Here is a 20,671-nt window from a genome sequence, read left to right on the forward strand (position 1 = left end):
TTTTTTATATTAATAATTGGATAGCAATACAACAAAAAAGTAAAATAATAATAATGCCACCCCACACACATCTTTCTGCTCAAACTCACAAAAGATCGCATGTACCCCCCCCAACACCACCCTACCCAAAAGACTGCTTGAAAAAGTCACAGCCTGACGAAGGTTGGTGTGCCTCGACCACCGTACGTACCCCTCCCTGATTAAGTTTGTGGGGGGGAAGCGAGCGAGCAGCCCGGCCGCTGAAAGCCTGCTGGCTTGCGATGGCTGGTGTCGGGCACGTGGATGTGCCACGTTGCAGGTGACGTACCCACGGTGGCTACACATACGGAGAAGGTTCCCTGTGTGTCTGCCTCTTGTTTTTGTCCTTGCGAGGTTCCTCCTGACCTCATAGAAAAACGTCCCTGGAACAGTAACCGTTACCGCCTCCATGGCATGCTTCACCTGTTATGCCCTGGATCTGGAGAGGGAGGTCCGGCGGGAGAGGAAGAGAGGGAGGAGGCCGGGGAGAAAAGGAGGTATGGTGAGAGAGGGAGGCGGTCGAGGAGAGAGGGAGGCGCGGAGGGGAGCGAAGGAGAGAGGGAGGCGGCAACAGGATGTGGATAAGACAGGGAGAGGAGCGGACGAGGTAAATTGTGTTGGGATAATTTTTCGAGTTCGGGGAAGCTCATCACCGACGATTCCTATTAGGAGCTAGCGGTGATACCACGTCGGTTCCTCTAAAACCGGCTGTGATAGGCCGTGTGCGATGGCTTGGTCTGCAGTAGCGAGGTACTTTATTTTTGTTTTGGAGAACAATGATACAGTGGGACTAAGTCTTAGACAAATTTAAATACGTGATTTTTCATATTTTGACGAGAAAGTTCATATTTTGATGAGAAAGATTTCAAAAGATATGTATCGAGAGATAATTAAAGTTTAAGAAGTTTGACTGGAATCGATGATGTCCAACCCATCACGTTCCTTTTTTCCCCCCCTCCCCCCTGGGGAGTGACGGAGGGGTAAGCAACACGCGAATGGAGGTAGCTAGCGTACACGTCTCTCGAGCTCGTGCCACCACCCCCTTCACCGTCGCGGTCAAGTAGTCAACGGCGGCTCGGCGATGGAGGAGGAAGATCGGAAGGAGACAGAGAGCACGAGCAGTGTAAGTAAGTCGATGCAGGTGGGCCCGCTTCTTCTGACTTGCCGCTGTTTCGCCAAGATTTCGATGGAGAGAGGCGGTATAGGGTGAGAATGAGATGCATGCATGTAATGTAACTCGATCCAGTCATGTCTGTCAGAATGATGATGATTAGTCGGCTTGCAGCTGAAGCTTAACCCCCTTAATAAATCAATTGGCGGTAGCCTAATCCGCTGTTAGGAAAAGCCCGGACATGCTAATCCGGTCCAGAGTGTGGTCCTTGCTCTTTACTTAAAGCCAAGCAAGGTATGGCGCGGCGGCGGGGTGCCGGCCCGGCCAGCCTCAGCTCGCTGCTCTGGGTTGCCGCGGCTGGGGGATCGGGGATCGGATCATCATTCTGCTGACGCCGAGGGAAATAAAACTGCTTGTCGTACGTGGCCGGAGCTGGCAAAGATGCATGGGCAGACGCCTGTTTTTTTTTTCCTTTCCTTTTTTTTCGTTTCCTTTCCTTCAGTGTACGCACACGTATACACCCGTCGTCAACCTCTCGAAGCTTATGGGTTCCATTGGTTTCTTTGCCGATCTTCCTTCAACGGCATCTCGCGTTTTGGATGCTCTTGACCCCTGCTAGCTACGGTCCTATGGAGAACGCAGACGCAGGTTGGTGGATCGAGGTCACGGACCATTTCGACGTACGTTCGATTCTCGCGAGCATCGCCGGGGACAAAAAGTCCACACCAAGGTCGACTGCAAACGAAACGGTGGATCCAAAATCAGGCCCACGACCACCGCACGTCGGCGTACCACTGCACCCCCAAGGAATTCCGGCCACGCCACGCGATCCAGCGATCGGATTCCCCAACAGCGGCGAGCAACAGGCCGCCACAGTCCCGAGATGAGATATATGCCCCCGCGCCCTGCGCCGGGCGATGCGAGATCGAGCCGGCCGGGGACAGGGAGCATCGCTATCGCATCCTCCCCCCGACCCGCGCCCGGGCAGACCCACCCATCCTATCCCATCGTCCCAGTTCAGTTCGTCCCATCCGTGCTCCTGCGCCGCAGCGCGACGCGACGCGAGCGACCCGGCCGCCGGCGGCCGTACTACGCGGCGTGCGCGGGCACCGCGCGCGCGGCCGATCTCGATCGATCGAATCTGGCAAAAGCGCCGCGCCGCACAGTGCCGGGGCGGGGGGAGAATAAAGGCGGCGGCCGCGGGGCGGGAGGGATTTGTGCCCCCCGCCACCGCCACGCGGCGCGGTACGGTGTGGTGCCGGGATCAGCGGCGGCAGCGGGGCAGGGCATCGGTTCCTCCTGTCTGTCCCCGGCCGGCGCTCATGTGCCTGCCTGTGTGTCGATCGTCCGCGCGCGCGGTGCGTGCGTGATCGCGGCCGATTGGGGGGGGGGGGGGGGGGGGGGGGGTGCGCGCGTCAACGGCCGCCAGCGCCGCGGAGGGCCAGCCCGGCGACGGCGACGCGACGTTGCGGTACGTCGGAGGTGACGAACAAGGCGCATCCGTCGGAGGGTGCCACATTCCTGGCGGTGCCAGTAGGATAAAAAAATGCGGGGGCATAAAAGGTGCGAACTTGTCGGGAGAGGGAGGAATACATGTGCGAAATTCACCGAAATTTTCTTTGTTAGAGAATTGAAGTCCACCAAATTTCAACCGCATCCGTGAAGCACCGATGACTGACACTGAATGCTCGCTACGAGTGACGAGAGCTTTCGAGAAGATGATGGTGAAATACACCTATGTGGTGCTATGCTTTCGAACTCAAACAAATTACGAGGAAAATGAACTAGCAGGCCCAAAAACTCAAGGACGATGAAGAACTTTTTACAAGTTTGATTTGATAAAAAAAAATACTCTATGGGAAGAAAGCGCGCATATTTCCTTTTACAAAGTGCACGGCTTCGTGAGGTCACTCTCACGCTGCGCTCATATTTTGTTCTGCTGACCGACCAATTACGCGGCATATTCCGCGCTTAGTGCACCTTATCTGAGCTAGTGATTACCTAGTGCGGCATGCATGCATTCGATTCAAATTGCAAGATCTGCTGCTGCGCCAAGTTGCAACCAACAGCCCCCTGCATCCACCACCTTTGCAAATATATTTTGAAATAAAACAAGTTATACATATGCTACATGCATATGCTCCAGAGTGGATGCTGCAATAGCAATACAAATCTCTCTGGATTACATTGAATTTCCAAAGATGAGAGATACCGGTGGCACATAGTGCCAAAGCTAGTTTAATTGGTGGAGTGGATTTGTGATGTCCACGTAGTGTTCTTGGGGGCACGAGAAAAGATACAAAAGAGGAACTAAACAAAAGTGCGATGAAGGCAAAGTGGTCCTCTCTTTTTGTATCTTCTCCACTAGTAGAAATCAAATCAACAAGCGCATGGTGAGGTGACAAGAGCTCGTATTATGGTATCAAATAGTAGCTTTTTCTTCCTGTGTCTAGGGGATCATGTATGTATTATACACACCTCAAGATCGAGAGAGATCACAGCTTGCTCACTTCACCAGCATTTGCAAGGCAGCTAGGTGTGTAGCCCACTGCCCACATGTCACATATAGGGCTCCCTAAACAACTCGAGCATGCAGCCCTACACCATGAGAGGGTGCATTATGTTAACAGCGTCAGTACACCCTCGGCTCCAATCTGTCCGGCTGAATGCCAACCAAAAGTACACCGAAGTAATGGGGAGTTGGCAACTACTTCTTCAGATGATCTCCAAAGTTGCTTCGTGCCAAAGATATGATCTACCCATCTAGTGTGACACGCATGGGCATGGCCTTGATCTGTAGCCTTGAACAACGCTGCGTAGTATACACTACAAATCTTTGTTTACTTCTCGCTTTCCTTTTGTCGTCCCTTTTGATTTGTCCCTTTTGATTGACAGAGCTTTTCAGTAGTTCTAGCTGTCAATCAAATTGCGGTGCATAGTATACGTATATATAAGCTTTACTTGAGGTCCATCTAACTTTCTTTTTTGACTGCTTTCATGGAAAAGGAAACAAATTTGGAATGGTTTTTTGTGTGGGGGGCTAGAAAAGGAAAATGTCCACATGATCCACACACTACTCGAAAGCAGGCGCGGATGAGTCGGTCACTCGGCAAAGGAATCAGAGAACATATATAAGTAATTGCTCTTGGTCCAATTATTTGTGGGCATCGAGGGCCCACGGTTCAGTGGTTCCAGGGGCAGGGAATTATGCACATTTGCTTCTGCCCGGTGGACCACTGTCATGTCCCCCTAATATATACTATTATGTTTGACACTGAAACAGAAGAACTGTTATTCCCCAATTAATGCAATTTTCTTTATCTGCAAGTACATTATATCTATTTCATTAATTATGACAGCAGTACACATACAATTGCGCCCTAGGCAGCATGCTTTCTGGTGTCGTTTCTTGACCTTAACTGCAATGCCTTAGTAGAATTTTTTGCGTATAATAATGAATCTCCGAAGGAAAAAAAAAACACAAAAATGATCCTCAGTGTAATCATAAGGTTATCATTTACTGATCAAAGTGAAGGAGCCAATCTGAAGGCACAGGAAATGAGGTAAACGAGAAGAGATGCCCTTGATTTCTGAGCAAAACTCCAAGCCGGCCGCAGCCCTGCACCTGATGATGCCTGGAGCTGCATGCACCACTGTCTCCCCCTGCGATCCTGTGATCCTGTCTGTCTGCCTCTAGCTAGCTCAATAATCCCCTCCATGGCCAAACTGCCCAGCTAGCTTCTCTGACAAAGCCTCCGAGAGGAGAAAAGATTCCGACAAGCTTCACTGACACAGCTCATAAAGAAGTAGTAACAAGCTGATCAAGCACGCATCACGCAGTAACTTCGAAATGCTAAGATAGATGATAGATATAAACCCTGGCGGCTTGTTAGAGTCGTAGCAGCTACAGTTGGATCACATGCGAGATCTTGCTTTGTCATGATCCATCTATAGGCGTAGCCATAGGCAGGGAGGATGACTCACACCCAGTGTGTTAAAGTAATTAACAAAGTTTTAAGCTAGGCTAATCCATGACCATGAGGCATGTGTTACGGAACGGCTCGCTGGCTTCTCTCCAAAGACAAGTAAAGCAGCTGGACGGACAGGGCCACCAATATTCGCGCTACCACGGTAGGGAGACAGACCCAGCAGGGGGCGTATGATGGATCACCTAAGAGCCCTACAGCCATCGCTTATATCTAAGTGGAATCCTGTGAATCTCAGGCCAGATTGTCTCCGCCGCTGATTATTTTTTTTTCTCCCATCATTAGGAGGCTATTTGATTTGATTAGTCTGTTTATTGGTTGGGCGAGCACACTAAGAGATGGATCGTAGAGATGAGTGGCCACCTAATGACATGGGCACATGGCTGAAACATGCACTGTGGCCGTCTTCCAGTCTGACGCTGGGAGGAGCGTTCATACAGACAGAGGCATGCACCAAGGGTTTTGCTGACAACGACGACTTATTTGAACCAGAATTCTCGTATCAAATTGAATTCTATTCTAAATAAACAGCTGCTATAAGCAGTTGATGCAGGTGTGGAAACCAAATTTCTTTTTAAAAAAAAGGTGTGAAAACCAAGCAGAGGACTAGGGGCAAGAACGTTCACACATGATTAAGACTATAGCAAAGACACGTAATGGAGTCATGCAAAGACACGTAATGGTGGTTGACGATGAGAAGAGCACTCGGACACACAATATACGTGAAGGGCTGTGTAAAGCGTTACCGAGTTGACCTCAAGATGCCTCAGCCGGTATTCCGAAATCAGCTGGTCAGAATGGCCTGGCACAAAGAACATTGCCCCTATAGGGCCTCTCAAATGACGATCTATTAGTCGGGTGTATTCAGTGCAGGTATGGATGGTACTGGATAGTAAGATTCAACCAAATTACTTGTATCAAATCTATTATAGATTAGTAATAGAATAATGTATTGAGTGGAATGACTTCATCTTGAATGGGTTGGTACAATTCACCTGATCAAACAAAATGGTTGTTATTATTTTAAACCATTCCATACACGAAACAAACGATACACTAGGTGGAGTGGTCCGAACAGTAAATCAGGCGCATGATCACCAAAATGGCGACCGTGTTCTAGTAACAGTAATACAAAGCCTTGCGTCAAATAGGTTCGACCGCTGACTAGCGCAGCTAGAACAATACTGCAAGGCTCACCCCGCTCAAAGTACAGGGATAATACTCGATTTGATGTCACTGATGCACTGTTGTCTGTAACACAGTTTTCTGGATCATGCATATTTATCCACTGCCTTCTCTGTTACATAAAGTCACAAGGTTGGGAAGATATCCTGGCCCCGCTTTGGGCCTGCTGTTGTCTGAATTACAGGATCATACATTGCAATTAATGCTGAAGAATTGCTAATGGACATAAGCTGGAACGACGCGAAAATAATTTACAACTCCATAAGAAAATAATTTACAACTCCATATGCCAAAGTCCAAGCTCCTCGAAGAACAATATACATGGTGTATTCCATCATAGCTTATATCTTGTTTCCTCCGGAGCAGCCTAGTATGAATTTTCCGTCTGTGGTAACTGCATTTACAGCACAAAAAATGTGTTCCAAGATTAGGCAGGTGGTACACCAAAACAAAAACTAGATGCTTTCTTGGGAGATAAAGATCCATATTATCATAATTCTTTAACAAACTCACTGCATTGTATCTGTATTTGATCTAGGAATAATATCAAAATAACCCTTTTAAAAATCCTGAAAGATGAGAAGAACGCCACGATTGCAAAGAAAATTTAAAATCCTCAAAGAGGAAGACAGGAAATTCTAAAGCAACTATCACAGTACACCAGCGTACACCCCTTATTTATTTTGCACAGTATTGTCTCCTCATTTACAATTCGGCGCCCATGATCTAACTCCGTTATCTGGGTTTTCTGTGTGAGAAAATATACCCAAAAAATAAATAATCATCTTACTTTTATTAGAACAACACGTCATGCACATATACTGCATTATCAATATATGCCAATGCACACAGAATGTGTACAACGAAACCAACTGAAACCAGCACTTGAATCTAAACTTTGACCATAGTGGAATAAACTAAGGCTGCCACTTTTCCAGTCTGCTTACACCAAGTTATGGCTGTATATTTGATCACAAACGAATTCCCTCCCAAAAGAGGGTCAACAAAAGAATGTGGAAACTGGCAACAACTAGAACAAAATAAGTACATTTTTCATGCCTGGAAACCTTGTTTGAAACAACCAAAAAATTCAATAGTGCATCTATCAAGATTGCCATAGTGATTCAGCAACAGGAAATCAATCAGGTGTACATAAATGTTTTTGATAGGTACTAAAAAGAAAGAAAACGCAGGTGGTCTTAGCTCCAAAGTGCAAAGACACGCTAAAAAGGAAATGTGTACTTATGTGCTCTCAAACCTTCACTGGAAAAAAGAAAAGGATGCCCATATGCATATAAAGTTATATATAGGCATATAGCAAGCAATTAAGCACATCTAAACAAATTAAGCAATACATTATAAGAATTCAAGAAGTGCATACCTCTGCTAGAAGTGATATTGAAAAGAAAGACTTCAGAGCCACACTCATTAACAGCATAAATGGAGTTGAACTAATAAAGAAACATGAATGGCTGGCAATTAACGAAGTCCATAGCATATTTCACTGATTTTTGTGCTTTTGTGCTGTCATAAAAAAACAAGGGATATTACAACAACAAATAAGGAATATTAGGAAATATGTTATGACAATTATGAAATGTTGATTAATTATATGGGATAGTACTTTTCTTGTGATTTTGGACACTTGCCGAACTTCCAGTTACTTCTTGCTTCCTCTTCTGAAATAATACATGGAAAACATTAGAGCATAGTAATCTTCAGCTCAGACAAGCTCATATCTCAAACAAATAAGATAGATGGGTAACCTTCTCATGTTTCTTGGAATGATCACCTCCTGACTCATGATTCCCACTCTTGTCTTTTTTCTTTTCTTTGTCTTTGTCCTTATCTTTATCTTTATCTTTACTCCGGTCCTTATGCCGATGTTTGTGTTTCTTCTGCTCCTCCTCCTTGTCTCTGTCTTTCTCTTTGTGTTTCTTATGCTTCCTTACTTTGTCCTTGGACTTGATCTTTGGTCTCCCAGATATGGTTGGTGTACCTTTTTCAGCCTGTTTTGAGTGCAGATTACTTCAGTAAGAAGGAAGAGTCAATACAACTAAAGACATGAAAATTCCAACAGAAAATATCTTACAGAAGGCAAATCTACTGGTGCAGTTTCTCGCAGCTGAAATGCTTGTCCTAGCGTTTCCATGTCAAAGGGCTGAATGTAAGCAGTCTTCTCACTTGGGTATGAGTTTTGGAAGAGTTGGTCCAACTCCATCCCTTCTCCTTTACGAATTTCTGTGTCGCCCACAACATTGTTAAGATAATTTGTATCTGAAATTGCCAATGGCAAAGGTTTCTTGCAAAAGAAACTATGATGGTTCAGCAGCTTGTAGCGGCTAATTAAGTCAACAGCACCACTAAGCTCCCGAGGACCTGAAATACAAAAGGAAATCATGGTGGGTCAGTATTTAATAAAAATTGCATTAGATATTGCAATGAATAATGAAGATTCAGGCGCTCCGAGTCAAGACTAATATGGGCTGAGAACCTCTGAATACACTGATTGTAGTAGCAATAGTGAGCAGTTCGACTAAGATTAGTAAAGGGGGCAAACGGTGATGATTTTCATAAAATAACCACAAAAATACTTCAAAGAAATGAATATATTTTCCCTAGGAAAAAGGAATCAAGAAGGTAACCCAAATTTGTACACCACTATTCTACATAGAACCTTATCACTCCAGGCATATGGTACTTATGAACTTATGAAGTCAACTCCAAAGGTACTAATGGCCATACATGGTGCCACAGATCAACAGTTAATGTCCTAATTAAAAAGGATGTATTATTGTGGACTAAGTCCATTGCATATACCACCAGGGGCACATGTTAATTATGTTGAAGCCAAAATTGCGGAAAACTTCACATGGCATTGTCAAAAGGTATTAGCCAGCACCCAACAGTACCATAGAGTGATAAGAGGATAGCAAGAGAATGAACCTAACAAGACATCACCTTAGCAAAAGCACAATCATTACAACATTTGCAAATGAGGCATGCTTACAAAAAAACTACAGAGTCAACTCAAGGATGAGAAACAGCTAGAGCTTCATGCCTTAATCGTAAATCAATATATCCATAAGTCTAACATTTCCTTTATTCATTTACCTATCCATCAATTAGTTTAACCAAAACCCAACTGAGTATGTGAAATCTATCCAACATGCTACACCAAAAGACAGCCTGGAACTCTACACTTTTCCCTTTCTTGGTAATTGAAGATAAATTAAAATAGTAACCAAAAAGTTTACCTCTCCCAAACTTGCCATCAGAACCCATCTGATTAGAGCTAGACATATTGGAAATGCATGCCCACCTGAAGTTTGATTCAGAAAAAAAAATATGTGAGTGAGCATACAATGTCAACTTAACAAGTTATAATAGTATTCCAAACAGTGTAATAGAGGGGTCTGAAGACAACCTACACGCACAGACCATGCATTTACTATTATTATATGCTATTAGTTCTAGGAAGGACTTTATTTCCATACATCGATTAGGCCATAGAGGTAAATACTAATGATGTCAAGATTGTTACGCAAAGTATTTCATCTGGCAGACTGAAGTAACATTCTCCAACCATGACATTATAGAACTTTCCATGAACATGTTTAAATTTCCATAATAAATAGTGAAGCCCCATGCAGACTAGTATTATTACACTAGGCGGTAACTGGTAGGCAGATATAACACTACACCAGGCTGCAAGCTGTCACAGAGGAGCTGCTAATATAAGAACCTCCTCTGCTAATCTAAGAACACAGGCACACAGCCAGGAAGAAAGATGCGTGTAGGCACCAATTACTAACTCTTAGAGCATATAGAAACTAGAAAGATAATGCTAATTGCTACTTAAGATTTAGCAAGCAATGATAAAAGGGCGCATATCCAGTGAAAATGTAAGAATTGTTGCAAACTTATGAATATGAGGTCTATAAAAGTTTCAAGAAATTTTGAAAAACTAGGGAAGAACATGTTCCATATCCATGTTAGATTTCAAGAATTATGCCTGGAAGAATAGAGCTTCATGAACAGTGCACGCTCACTACTGGTAGTAGAAAAGGATTATATGTCATTTCCATATAACTCAATCAATTTGAGTTTGCTCTTGAAACTTTGTGGAGATATGGAAGATCTCACTAACTCTACTAGTCCTTTGACTTAGAGAACTCGTCAAAAACTAAAAAGTACCATCTTCACGTATTTCAGTAGTAGGTGCATTTTTACCATGATCACAACAAAACCATAATAATCGTATATGCTTGTTAAGGGTTAAAAGTGCTCAATAATAAACTTGCCTTTCTTCCACCCACAAACTAGATAGCATGATACCATACCTCACAAGTTTTGCAAGTTTAACTCATTAACTTACGCATTGTAAGAATAACACAAAGTGAAAAACAAAGCACAAGAATTTGGCTTCAAATTAAGTTGTCAGTGTGTGGCGTGGCTCAAACTGTGGAAGGGGCATTGCTAGCAAAATACATGCCCAATTGGGTTATAAACTAATCATTCCTAGAGAAACAAGACAATCACATGGCACTTTTATCCACCAATTCTACATGAGCAGATTTATCCGTTACAACAACGACCCCAAAGCCTTTCAGTCCCAAGCATGGGGGTTCCGTTAAAACTAAAAAAAATCCATGCAAAATACACTGCAGCAGCACCTCGGTTACACTGATCCTGCAAGCTGAACACACTAAGACACTAATCTAACAGCGGATGGATTGGATTAGTACGGCATCACGCAACGCACGAATCTACATACTACAGCTAACTGAATCCATAGAAGGAAATGTTCGAATCTGACAGCGCACTGTCAGAGCAAAGCAAGGACCCAGCGAAGCAAGCTTAGGCTACTTGCCTTAGAAACAAGAGGATGGATCTCCACTCCAGCAAGTCCAGTATCCAGTACCAGTCAAAAGGGGAAGATGAGGAAGCAGCCGCTTCTCAACAAGGGAAGAATTGGGCGGACCGGAGGTCTAATTTGCCCTGCCCCGTCGGCTAAGGTTAGGGCGCCGGCGGTGTAGCGCAACCAATTGCGGCGGCGGCGGTCTTCTGAGAGAAGAGGCGGATAGGATTATAGCACAGCAAGGAAGGAAAACCTGGGCTACTCGAGTCCCCCTATATTCCTTGCAAGTTTCCGGTATTGCCCCTAGATCCACGGCTTCCTAAATTTGACGGAGGGTGTTCGGCGATGCCGAGCTTGCCAGCGGCGGAGGGCGAGGCGAAACCTGTAGGGCTCTGCGCTGCCTTGCGGTTCCTCCCGGCGGCGTGAGGTGAAGAGCGAGCGCCGCGAGGAGGCCGGCGAGCGCGGAATCCCTGGAGCGCGGCGGCGGCCAGACGGCAAGCTACGCAGCGAGAAGCGGTGACGGTGAGGACGTGAGGTAGCGTGAGCTTCCTGGCTATGTATGCCTATTGCAGCGTGGGGGGAGATGATGATGAGCTTGCTGCTCACGTGGGCTGACTTCTTCGATAGGTTAAATGGGCTGTACATGCCCAGTTTCTTGGGTGGGCTACATGTATTTCTTAGATAGGTTATAAATGTTCTGTACAGCCGGGTCCCAGTTTCTTAGGTGGGCTACATATGTTTTGCTACATGGGTCTGGCCCGCCACTGGCCGCAGGTTCCACGACATGAGCCCAGTAATCCGTGCAAACCCTAGCGCCCGCCGGCGCCTATAAACGAGCCAGCCTTCCTTCGCTTGCTCAGCCGCTCGTGCCTTGCCCGCCGCCGCCGCCGCCGCCGCAAGCGGGAAGTGAATAGCGACTATGTTGAATCGTGCCTTCGGTGATCTGCTTGTGTTTTTCTTCTCCTTTCCCTCTTGTTGATTTCCTCGAGTTATCTGTGCTTGTTTCGTTTATATGGTTGTTCTGATTGGGGGTGAAGTGAGGAATCTCAATCCATAAACCAATCTCTGCATCTTCAGTATGATGATTGCCAAAATTACATGCACTACCATCTGATCTCCCCAATAGTTCTTTTTTCCCTGTGCTCTTGCTGGATTTTTCTTGGCCTTTTTTTTCATTTGTATCTGATGCAATCGGTGATGAAGTCGTTTAATTGTGCTGAGTTCCTCGGTGATTATTCACACAACAAAATCACCATCTTTCGGCTGAGAGATTGCGCTCCTGCTCACCTGTTTTTTCTGCCTGTGTTTGATCCTGTAATTTGTTTAGCAGCAAACAAAATCTTTTTTTATAAAAACAAATAAGACTTTGAATGAATTGAAATGCCATGTGGTATCTGATGCCTGGTCTTTTCCATGGCCTTGCGTCTCGTAAGAGTGGCAGACAGAGATGGGCGGGTTCTTTGCGACACTGGCTGCTCTGCAACAATGAGCTTCCTGTTACTATTCCCCCGCGACATTTCTTGGTAATTGTATCGACCATTTTTGCCAATTCCATGAACTGAATTGTATTTGTGCCTGCTCCTCTAGGCTGAAAAAAGCACTGGGAAGAGCGATTAGTCTCTGCACTGGGAAGAGCGATTAGTCTCTGCAAGAGAATATTCTATTATGACAAAGGAAAAACTTAAAATGAGATAAACGCAGCAACTTGAAATGAGATAAACACAGCATAGCCGATGATCGGATCTTGGTTCGACTGTTTCAGATTATTAAGAGGGAGTGCTACCACTGGAAGCAAATCATTTCAGATTGCTTGACTGCCAAATCTTCACGGAAACACTGAACGGCCCACAATTTTCAAAAGAAAAAAAACACTGAACGACCCACTGCACAGTAGCTGAGGCTGGATAAGTAAAGGAGATAGGGCTGTCACTTAAATTTGCAAAAGCTTAAATGTCGTGATAATATTGAAATTTGTTTTTAATGGATGACTGGCACGGAGAAATGATTGCTCAGCACAAGCAATGTCAGGATCCCTTGACCATACCAAACAGTGTTCATCAATAACCTAACCTACAACATGGCAATTTCAAATGGAGAGAACAACTGATTACTAAGAACTGTTGGATTACCAGGATAAAGGCACAATAGTGTAAAATGCACATGAGGTTTCCAAACTTGGCTTAGAATGCCATGTCCCCAAACTTCTAAAGCATCCCTAAACCACCTGAGTGGTTGTTGATTGTGCGTTGATGTGTACTTGATGTATATGGCCCCATATCATCTTATATGGACCACACATACCATTCTTCGTGTATATCTTACAAGTTGGCCATGGAGCTCACTCGCGGCGTACCTAGAGCACGCCCGCGCTAGAGAGGACTAGTTTAGGGTTGGACGTGGGGGCGTAGGCTGCGGTTGAGGGTGCACAGGCTCGGAACAAGGAGTGCGGTGTCTTGGATTCGTCCTGCAATCAGCTTGATGGCTCCAGTCAGGTACCCCGACAACATCAACCTCTCTCAAGCTAGTGACACAAACAGGCCCTATAGAAGGCAAAGCAAGCCAAGGTTGCTAGGAAGAAAGAGTGGACCATAAAGATCCAAGGGAGGCAAGGAGCTTGCCGAGGAAGAAGAGGAACGAGCTCCCCAACAGAGATAGACATCAGGATCCCCTCACGAAGGGTCCAACTAACATAGACATTTGTGAAAGAAATATTTGGAAGCATTGACCCTCAAGGGGCCGCACCTTTCATTATATATTCAGCTCATACAACAGACCGTGTGATACATAATTACAAGACCAAGACCTAATAGATCACAGCATAGGAATCTCATTTACAGGATAAGTCCTATCCTAATACAATTGTAGTTCTAGCCACGTTCTAACACTCCCCCTCGGTCTAAACTCTGTAAGTTTAGATCGCTTCTGAACTTCCTGAACTGTCGAATGGCTAGTACTTTTGTGAAGCCGTCTGCTACCTGGTCAGATGATGATATGAGCCGAATATCCAATGTCTTGTCAGCAACTCGTTCTCGAACAAAATGATAATCGACTTCAATATGTTTAGTTCGAGCATGAAAAATAGGATTATATGATAAATATGTAGCTCCTATATTATCACACCAAAGTATAGCGGCTCTTGGCTGTAGAATATTCAACTCCTTCAGCAAGGTTTGCACCCAAATCACTTCTGCAGTTGCATTGGCTAATGATTTATATTCAGCTTCAGTACTAGACCTTGCAACTGTTGCTTGCTTTCGAGCACTCCATGATATCAGATTACTTCCATAAAACACTGCAAAACCTCCTGTGGATCTCCAATCGGCATCCGAAAAGGCACTAATAGTCGAAGACTGTGATAGTGAAACCACAAGTCCAATATCAAGAGTACCACTAATGTATCTCAATATTCGTTTTACCGTTGCCCAATGAATAGTTGTTGGCGAGTGCAAGAACTGACAAGCTTTATTAACTGCAAATGCAAGATCAGGCCTTGTTAGAGTCAAATATTGTAGGCCTCCCACTATGCTTCTATATTTCGTAGCTTCTTCTTAACCTAATAGTATACCATCTTGCATTGACATGTTTACCGAGATAGGTAAAGGTGTGGTCATTGGTTTACATCCCTTCATACCAGCCTTGACTAAAAGGTCCGAAGCATACTTTGTCTGGGATAAATGGAGACCATCTTTATGGGGCACAACTTGAATACCATGAAAATAGTACAAATCCCCTAGATCTTTTATTGCAAACTCAGTTTGAAGATCGCACAACAAGGCCTTTGTTGCCTGCTCACTTGAGCTTACTACCACAATGTCGTCAACATATATGAGAAGGTAGATAACCACACCATCTCGTGAATAATAAAATAGAGATGTATCAGCTCGTGAAGGCATAAAACCAAGTTGCTGCAACTTACTGCTTAACCGAGCATACCATGCTCGAGGGGCCTGCTTTAGTCCATATAACGCTTTATCAAGCTTGCAAATGTAATTGGGATAAACGGGATCTTCATAGCCTGGGGGCTGTTTCATATAAACCTCCTCCTCCAGAACACCATGTAGGAACGCATTCTTCACATCTAGTTGCTGTATACTCCAATGTTTTGACACACCAATAGACAAGATCAGTCGAATTGTCGCCGCTTTCACTACTGGACTCAAAGTTTCTTCATAATCAATTCCATAACGTTGTTTGAACCCTTTGGTCACCAAGCGAGCTTTGTGCCTTTCAATCGAACCATCCGACTTTCGTTTGATCTTGTATACCCACTTGCAATTGATTATATTAGTACCTTGAGATGGTGGCACAAGATGCCATGTTTTGTTTCTTGTTAGTGCCGAGAACTCCTCATCCATGGCTATTTTCCAATCAGCATTGCCAAGAGCTTCCTGGAAAGTAGAGGGTTCTCCTATAGCCGTGAGCATTCCATATCGAATAGTACCATCTGTGTACTGCTTGGGCTTACGAACATTGTTCTGTAATCTTGTCCGTGGCCGAGAAATTTGCACAGGAGTTGAGGCTTCAGGAGAAACAGTAGGTGAACCAGCAGGCAATGAAGCAGTAGGCGGAGTTGCAGGGGACACATCAGTTTCCGATTCATGCGGAAACAGTAGAGGAGGCAATAAATGAGAAGTTGTTGGAGACATGGCAGGAGCTGCTTCGTACGCCGAGGAGGAGACGCCTGCCCGCACATCAGGAATCCTTGGACAAGTACTAGTATCATTATTAATCACCAGATGATCAGTACTGGAGTTTCCCGCTTCTGATTGCAAGAAAGCATCGACACTGTGATCTGAAGTTGCACCAAGATTGGGTGCAATTGCTTCAATATGCTCCGCAACACCTCCTGAAACCTGTGAACTAGGAACAAAATTCTCACGTGTTGTATCAGCACAAGCATTAGAACCATCTTGATCATGGTTAAACATAACCCCCGGAACAGAAGTGGAAGAATTGAGTAAAGAATCAGGCAACAATGAAATCTCGGCTCTTAGCTGAGCACCAGCATTAGGATGGAGATTAGAAAATGGAAACACAGACTCATCGAAGATGACATCTCGGGAAAGATAGACACGGCCAGTTTGTACATCCAAGCACTTGTACCCTTTATGCATATTACTATAGCTAGGAAAAACACACTGTTTGGATCTATACTCAAGCTTGCGTGTATTATAAGGCCTTAAATTAGGCCAACAAGCCCAACCGAAAGTTTTAAGAAAAAGATAATCTGGTTCCTCACCAAACAGCTTCTTCAAAGGAGAATCAAAATTCAGGACACGACTAGGTAGACGATTAATAAGGTAGGTAGCTGTAGAGAAGGCTTCATCCCAAAATTTAAGAGGTATAGAGATTTGAGCAAGAAGAGCAAGACCTACTTCAATAATATGTCGATGTTTACGTTCGGCAATTCCATTTTGTTGATGCGAATGAGGGCAAGAAACATAATGAGTTATTCCAACCTTTTGAAAGAAAGAATTTAACTTTTGATATTCGCCTCCCCAGTCAGTTTGAAGTGTGATAATTTTCCTATTGAACTGACGCTCTACCAATTTTTGAAAATTTAAGAAAACTTGAAAAATATCTTACTTGTTCTTAAGTAAATAGATCCAAGTAAAACGACTATAGTCATTAATAAAACTCACATAGTATTTAAATCTTCCAACCGACTGAGGAGCAGCCCAAACATCTGAGCAAACAAGCTCCAAAGGGACAGAAGACACACTATTTGATTTATGATAAGGAAGCTGATGGCTTTTAGCCCTTTAACAAGCATCACACACATAATCTTTATTGGACTCATCAACAAAAGGAAGACTCAAGGACTTTTTGAACAATAATTGATGAAGGATGACCTAAGCGACTATGCCATCTGGACGAGGAAGGCTTGACAACACTGAGAGCTTGACTTGTCTTGGGAATTGGATAAAGACCATCTTTACATCTACCTTGAAGAAGAATTTTCTTCGTGGCTTGATCCTTAACACAAAAGGAATTAGGATGAAATTCAAAGAAAGCATTATTATCTCGAGTAAAGCGATGAACAGAAACAAGGTTTTTCTTAGTGTTAGGAACGTGTAAAACACGATTGAGATGAAACGAGAGGGGGTATGTAAAATAGCATGACCAATATGATTAATGCTCATACCTGCACCACTAGTCGTGTGAACTTGATCCTGCCCATGGTACTTCTCTTTTGTGGTTAATTTCTCTAACTCTCCCGTGATATGATCAGTAGATCATAGACCCGATGTCGATATACCAATTAGTATCCACTCCATATGAGTTATAGGAATTAGTCGCAGCAGCAGCCAATCATTGTATTGTCTCTTCAATAGTGAAGCGTCTATCAAACCGCTTGTAACATGTCCGAACCATGTGGCCTTCTCTACCACACAATTGGCATGTAGGTCGATATCGATCTCCTTCACTATTCCGACCTCCACGACCGCTGTGACCAGAAGCACCACCTCGGCCAAAATCTCCATGACCACGGCCTCTTCCACGGCCGCGCCCATGACCACGGGCGCCTCGATAAGCTGTATTTGTTGAAGAACGGAACCATCCATTGTTCTGTTGCTCCAAGTGTGCCTCATAGGCAAGCAGTTGAGCGTATAAATCAGACAACGTAATTTGATCCCTGCTCATAATAGAAGAGACAAAGGCATTGTAATCTGAATCAAGGCCATTGAGGATGGAAGCAACAATATCGTCATCTTCCAATTTCTTGCCGGCAGCTGCCATCTCATCCACTAAGCTCTTCATCTTTGTAAAGTATGCAGTAGCGGATAGATCACCCTTCTGTTCTCTAGACAGTTGGGCCCGAAGCTAAACAATACGAGACTGAGATTGAGAGGAAAACATCTCTGAAATTGCGTGCCAAACGCTCGCAGCAGTGTCCAAGTGTGCTACCTGAACCAATACTTCTTTAGAGAGAGAGGACATAAGATGTCCCAAGACTTGCTGATCCTTTGCAATCCAGATCACATATTCTGGATTTTCAATCCGTTCATCAGGCTTGTCCGCTGCTTTAGCAATAGTTTCTGCCGGCTTGACAGCTGAACCATCCAGAAAACCACTAAGCCGTGCTCCACGCACAGCGGGAAGGACTTGAGCCTTCCAGACCAAAAAATTTTCTCTGGTGAGCTTCTCTGACACCGCGCCGCCAAGCGAGCCAGATAACGAAGCAGACGACAAGGTTGAAGCTATTGCTTGCAAAAGAATTCGACGACTTTTGTTGGTGAAAAAGACAGCAACAATCAATCTGCAAGAATACTTCGGCAGTGAAAAAGATAGCAACAATCAATCTGCAAGAATACTTCGGCAATGCTTCAGAACAACTCGACGACTTCTTGAATCAAACCAGAACAATCTCTCAACGACAACTTGATCGGAGGAAGGTGGCTCGTGATACCATGAAAGAAATATTTGGAAGCATTGACCCTCAAGGGGATGCACCTTTCATTATATATTTAGCTCATACAACAGACCGTGTGATACACGATTACAAGACCAAAACCTAATTGATCACAGCATAGGAATCTCATTTACAGGATAAGTCCAATCCTAATACAATTGTAGTTCTAGCCACGTTCTAACAATTTGGATACCCTCATGAATGGTCCAATCGACTGCTAATGGACCGGCTCGACTTGACAAAGAGTGTAAAAGATAGGGCTTTTTGGATGCAACGGTACAACTAGATCTCTAACCAACTAGGGGACTTGTCATGTATCCCTACCCATCGGAGTATATAAGAGGAGGTAGAGGTATCCTAGGAGGACAATCTATCTCATCCCAACATCCATAACTCACAACCCAAACCCTAAACCACAGAGCGCAAGACACAATACAATCTTTAAACCACAGAGCGCAAGGCACGATACAATCTTCAAAATAGGGCGTAGGGTTTACATTACATTGATAGCTCGAACCTGTATAAATTTTTGTATCTTGTGTCCCCGTGTTACGATCAAGTTCATGATCTTTGCGATCCCTCTACCTATAGATCAACCATTTGGGTAGCCTCTAGGTGGACTGTCGGACTAGAAATATGACCTCTTGACTCCAGTTTACTATTCAAGAAAATGAAATAAGAAATGAAAAATTATTTGTGGGTTAGGCTTCCTTTTCGTGATAGGTGCCCGTGCGGGCGCACCCACGCCGAGCTCCAGCCTCCTTCTAAGTTTCCACCGAAGCATGCCGGTTACTCTTCTTTCTCCGATACTTTTTCCTTCCCCGTCGTCCTCCTCCCCCTCTTTCACCCTTCCCACTCCACTAGCATACGTGGGGACGGAGACACTTTTGAACTTGGACTTGCTTCTTCGAGGAATCCTAGAAACTTGCTTGGATGGGTCTTCATACACACTATTCCGAGGATAGTTGAACTATCAACATGATAAATCAATCAAAATCCTTCTCTATCTACATGAGTTGGTAGCGGGTTTCTTTGCTACGTGATGGAGTGTGATAATCCAATCCATAATCCCGGTTCGGTTCTAGGTGCGGTTGCAGTTTATTTTCAGAGAAATTGTGGGTTCGATCGAACCCTATACTCCATGCTAAGTCCCATCATGAATTTGGGAGACACATAGTTGCTAAGTTTGATATGCAGCTTTTACGTGTATTATGCCAAACCAGTTTGAATGAAAATGTAAGCGTAAATCATTTTGAATAATTTCTACTCTCCATCCATTTATATATGACATTGATCAGCTCATTTTTGAGCGAACAGAGGTAGTATTTGGAAACTCCGCTGTAATTGTGGTAGAACGCACGCAGCACACTGTGTTTTAAGATGGTTTCTCTACCCGATGTTTAGTGAATGTGTAAGTTGTGCCATTATGGTGTATTGGTGTTGCAATTTTCCTGCTGCCTCGGTTTTTACGAGCCTTCGAGCGGGTTGGCCGCCACACTGCTACCATCTATGGCGACGTGGTGACGGGGTCACAGTTGTGGAGGTCGGCATCAGTAGGCGGTGAATGAAGATAGGGTGAGAATGAGCCGGGCAAGTGGCTTGGAGCTTGAGGACGGTCTCGCGCAGCGGAGTGCGAGCTGAGCGAGGAAGGACCGAAGAAGAGGAGTGTGCTGGGACACGTGTGAAATCGTTGATTCCGTCGCGGGACACGGATGTAGGGGTGGTAATGAACCATAGCTTTTATGCCTTCTTCACAATTCAATTCGACTCTATCTATTTTTTTTAAAATTATATAATTTTATAGCTCGATTTTTTATTGAACTCGATCCTTATATTAAATTATGCCATCCCTACGGAGGACGCGTAGAGATTAGGCTGACAGCCCGCACGTAGACTTGTTTCTCGCACTGCGTGAAACCGACACTGTATTTACTAAAGAAAAGCAGACGCAGTACAAAATACTGTAGCGCACCGTAATCAGAGGCTCCCGTTGAGCAGAGTTTTGAGGTTACACATGCAGAGTCAAGTGCTGAAGTCATTTGTTTCGAAAAAAATTGCGTTAAAACCTTTTATATTTATTATCCAACGAGCGCCCT

At 44.4% G+C, this 20,671-nt stretch overlaps 1 protein-coding gene across 2 annotated transcripts; it reads right to left on the reverse strand.

The window, feature by feature from the left end:
- Window positions 1-6,360: 6,360 nt before the first annotated feature.
- On the reverse strand, window positions 6,361-11,827 carry LOC101752973 (mediator of RNA polymerase II transcription subunit 19a). Of its 2 annotated transcripts, none has more exons than XM_012843153.2 (7): window positions 11,544-11,827; window positions 9,558-9,622; window positions 8,393-8,679; window positions 8,067-8,309; window positions 7,925-7,979; window positions 7,682-7,824; window positions 6,361-6,694 (listed from the first exon to the last, which is right to left on the reverse strand). In XM_012843153.2, exons 1-6 carry the CDS (start codon window positions 11,804-11,806, stop codon window positions 7,802-7,804), a joined length of 936 nt encoding a protein of 311 aa, XP_012698607.2. In that variant the 5' UTR covers window positions 11,807-11,827; the 3' UTR covers window positions 6,361-6,694; window positions 7,682-7,801. The 2 variants fall into 2 exon arrangements, with proteins under 2 accessions (XP_012698607.2, XP_012698608.1); XM_012843154.2 differs by having other exon boundaries at window positions 11,174-11,685.
- Between the last annotated feature and the right edge of the window lie 8,844 nt (window positions 11,828-20,671).

This window comes from Setaria italica, chromosome IX (genome assembly GCF_000263155.2).
Source record: "Setaria italica strain Yugu1 chromosome IX, Setaria_italica_v2.0, whole genome shotgun sequence".
Classification (NCBI taxonomy): Eukaryota; Viridiplantae; Streptophyta; class Magnoliopsida; order Poales; family Poaceae; genus Setaria; species Setaria italica.

Bases quoted from the DNA above. Each gene is read 5' to 3' on its own strand.
- LOC101752973 (XM_012843153.2), bottom strand. From the start codon at position 11,806: ATGTACAGCCCATTTAACCTATCGAAGAAGTCAGCCCACGTGAGCAGC. The intron at 8,310-8,392 runs GTAAGATATTTT...CACTCAAAACAG, and splicing joins CACCAGTAGATTTGCCTTCT to GCTGAAAAAGGTACACCAAC. The intron at 7,825-7,924 runs GTACTATCCCAT...TTTTTATGACAG, and splicing joins TGTCCAAAATCACAAGAAAA to CACAAAAGCACAAAAATCAG.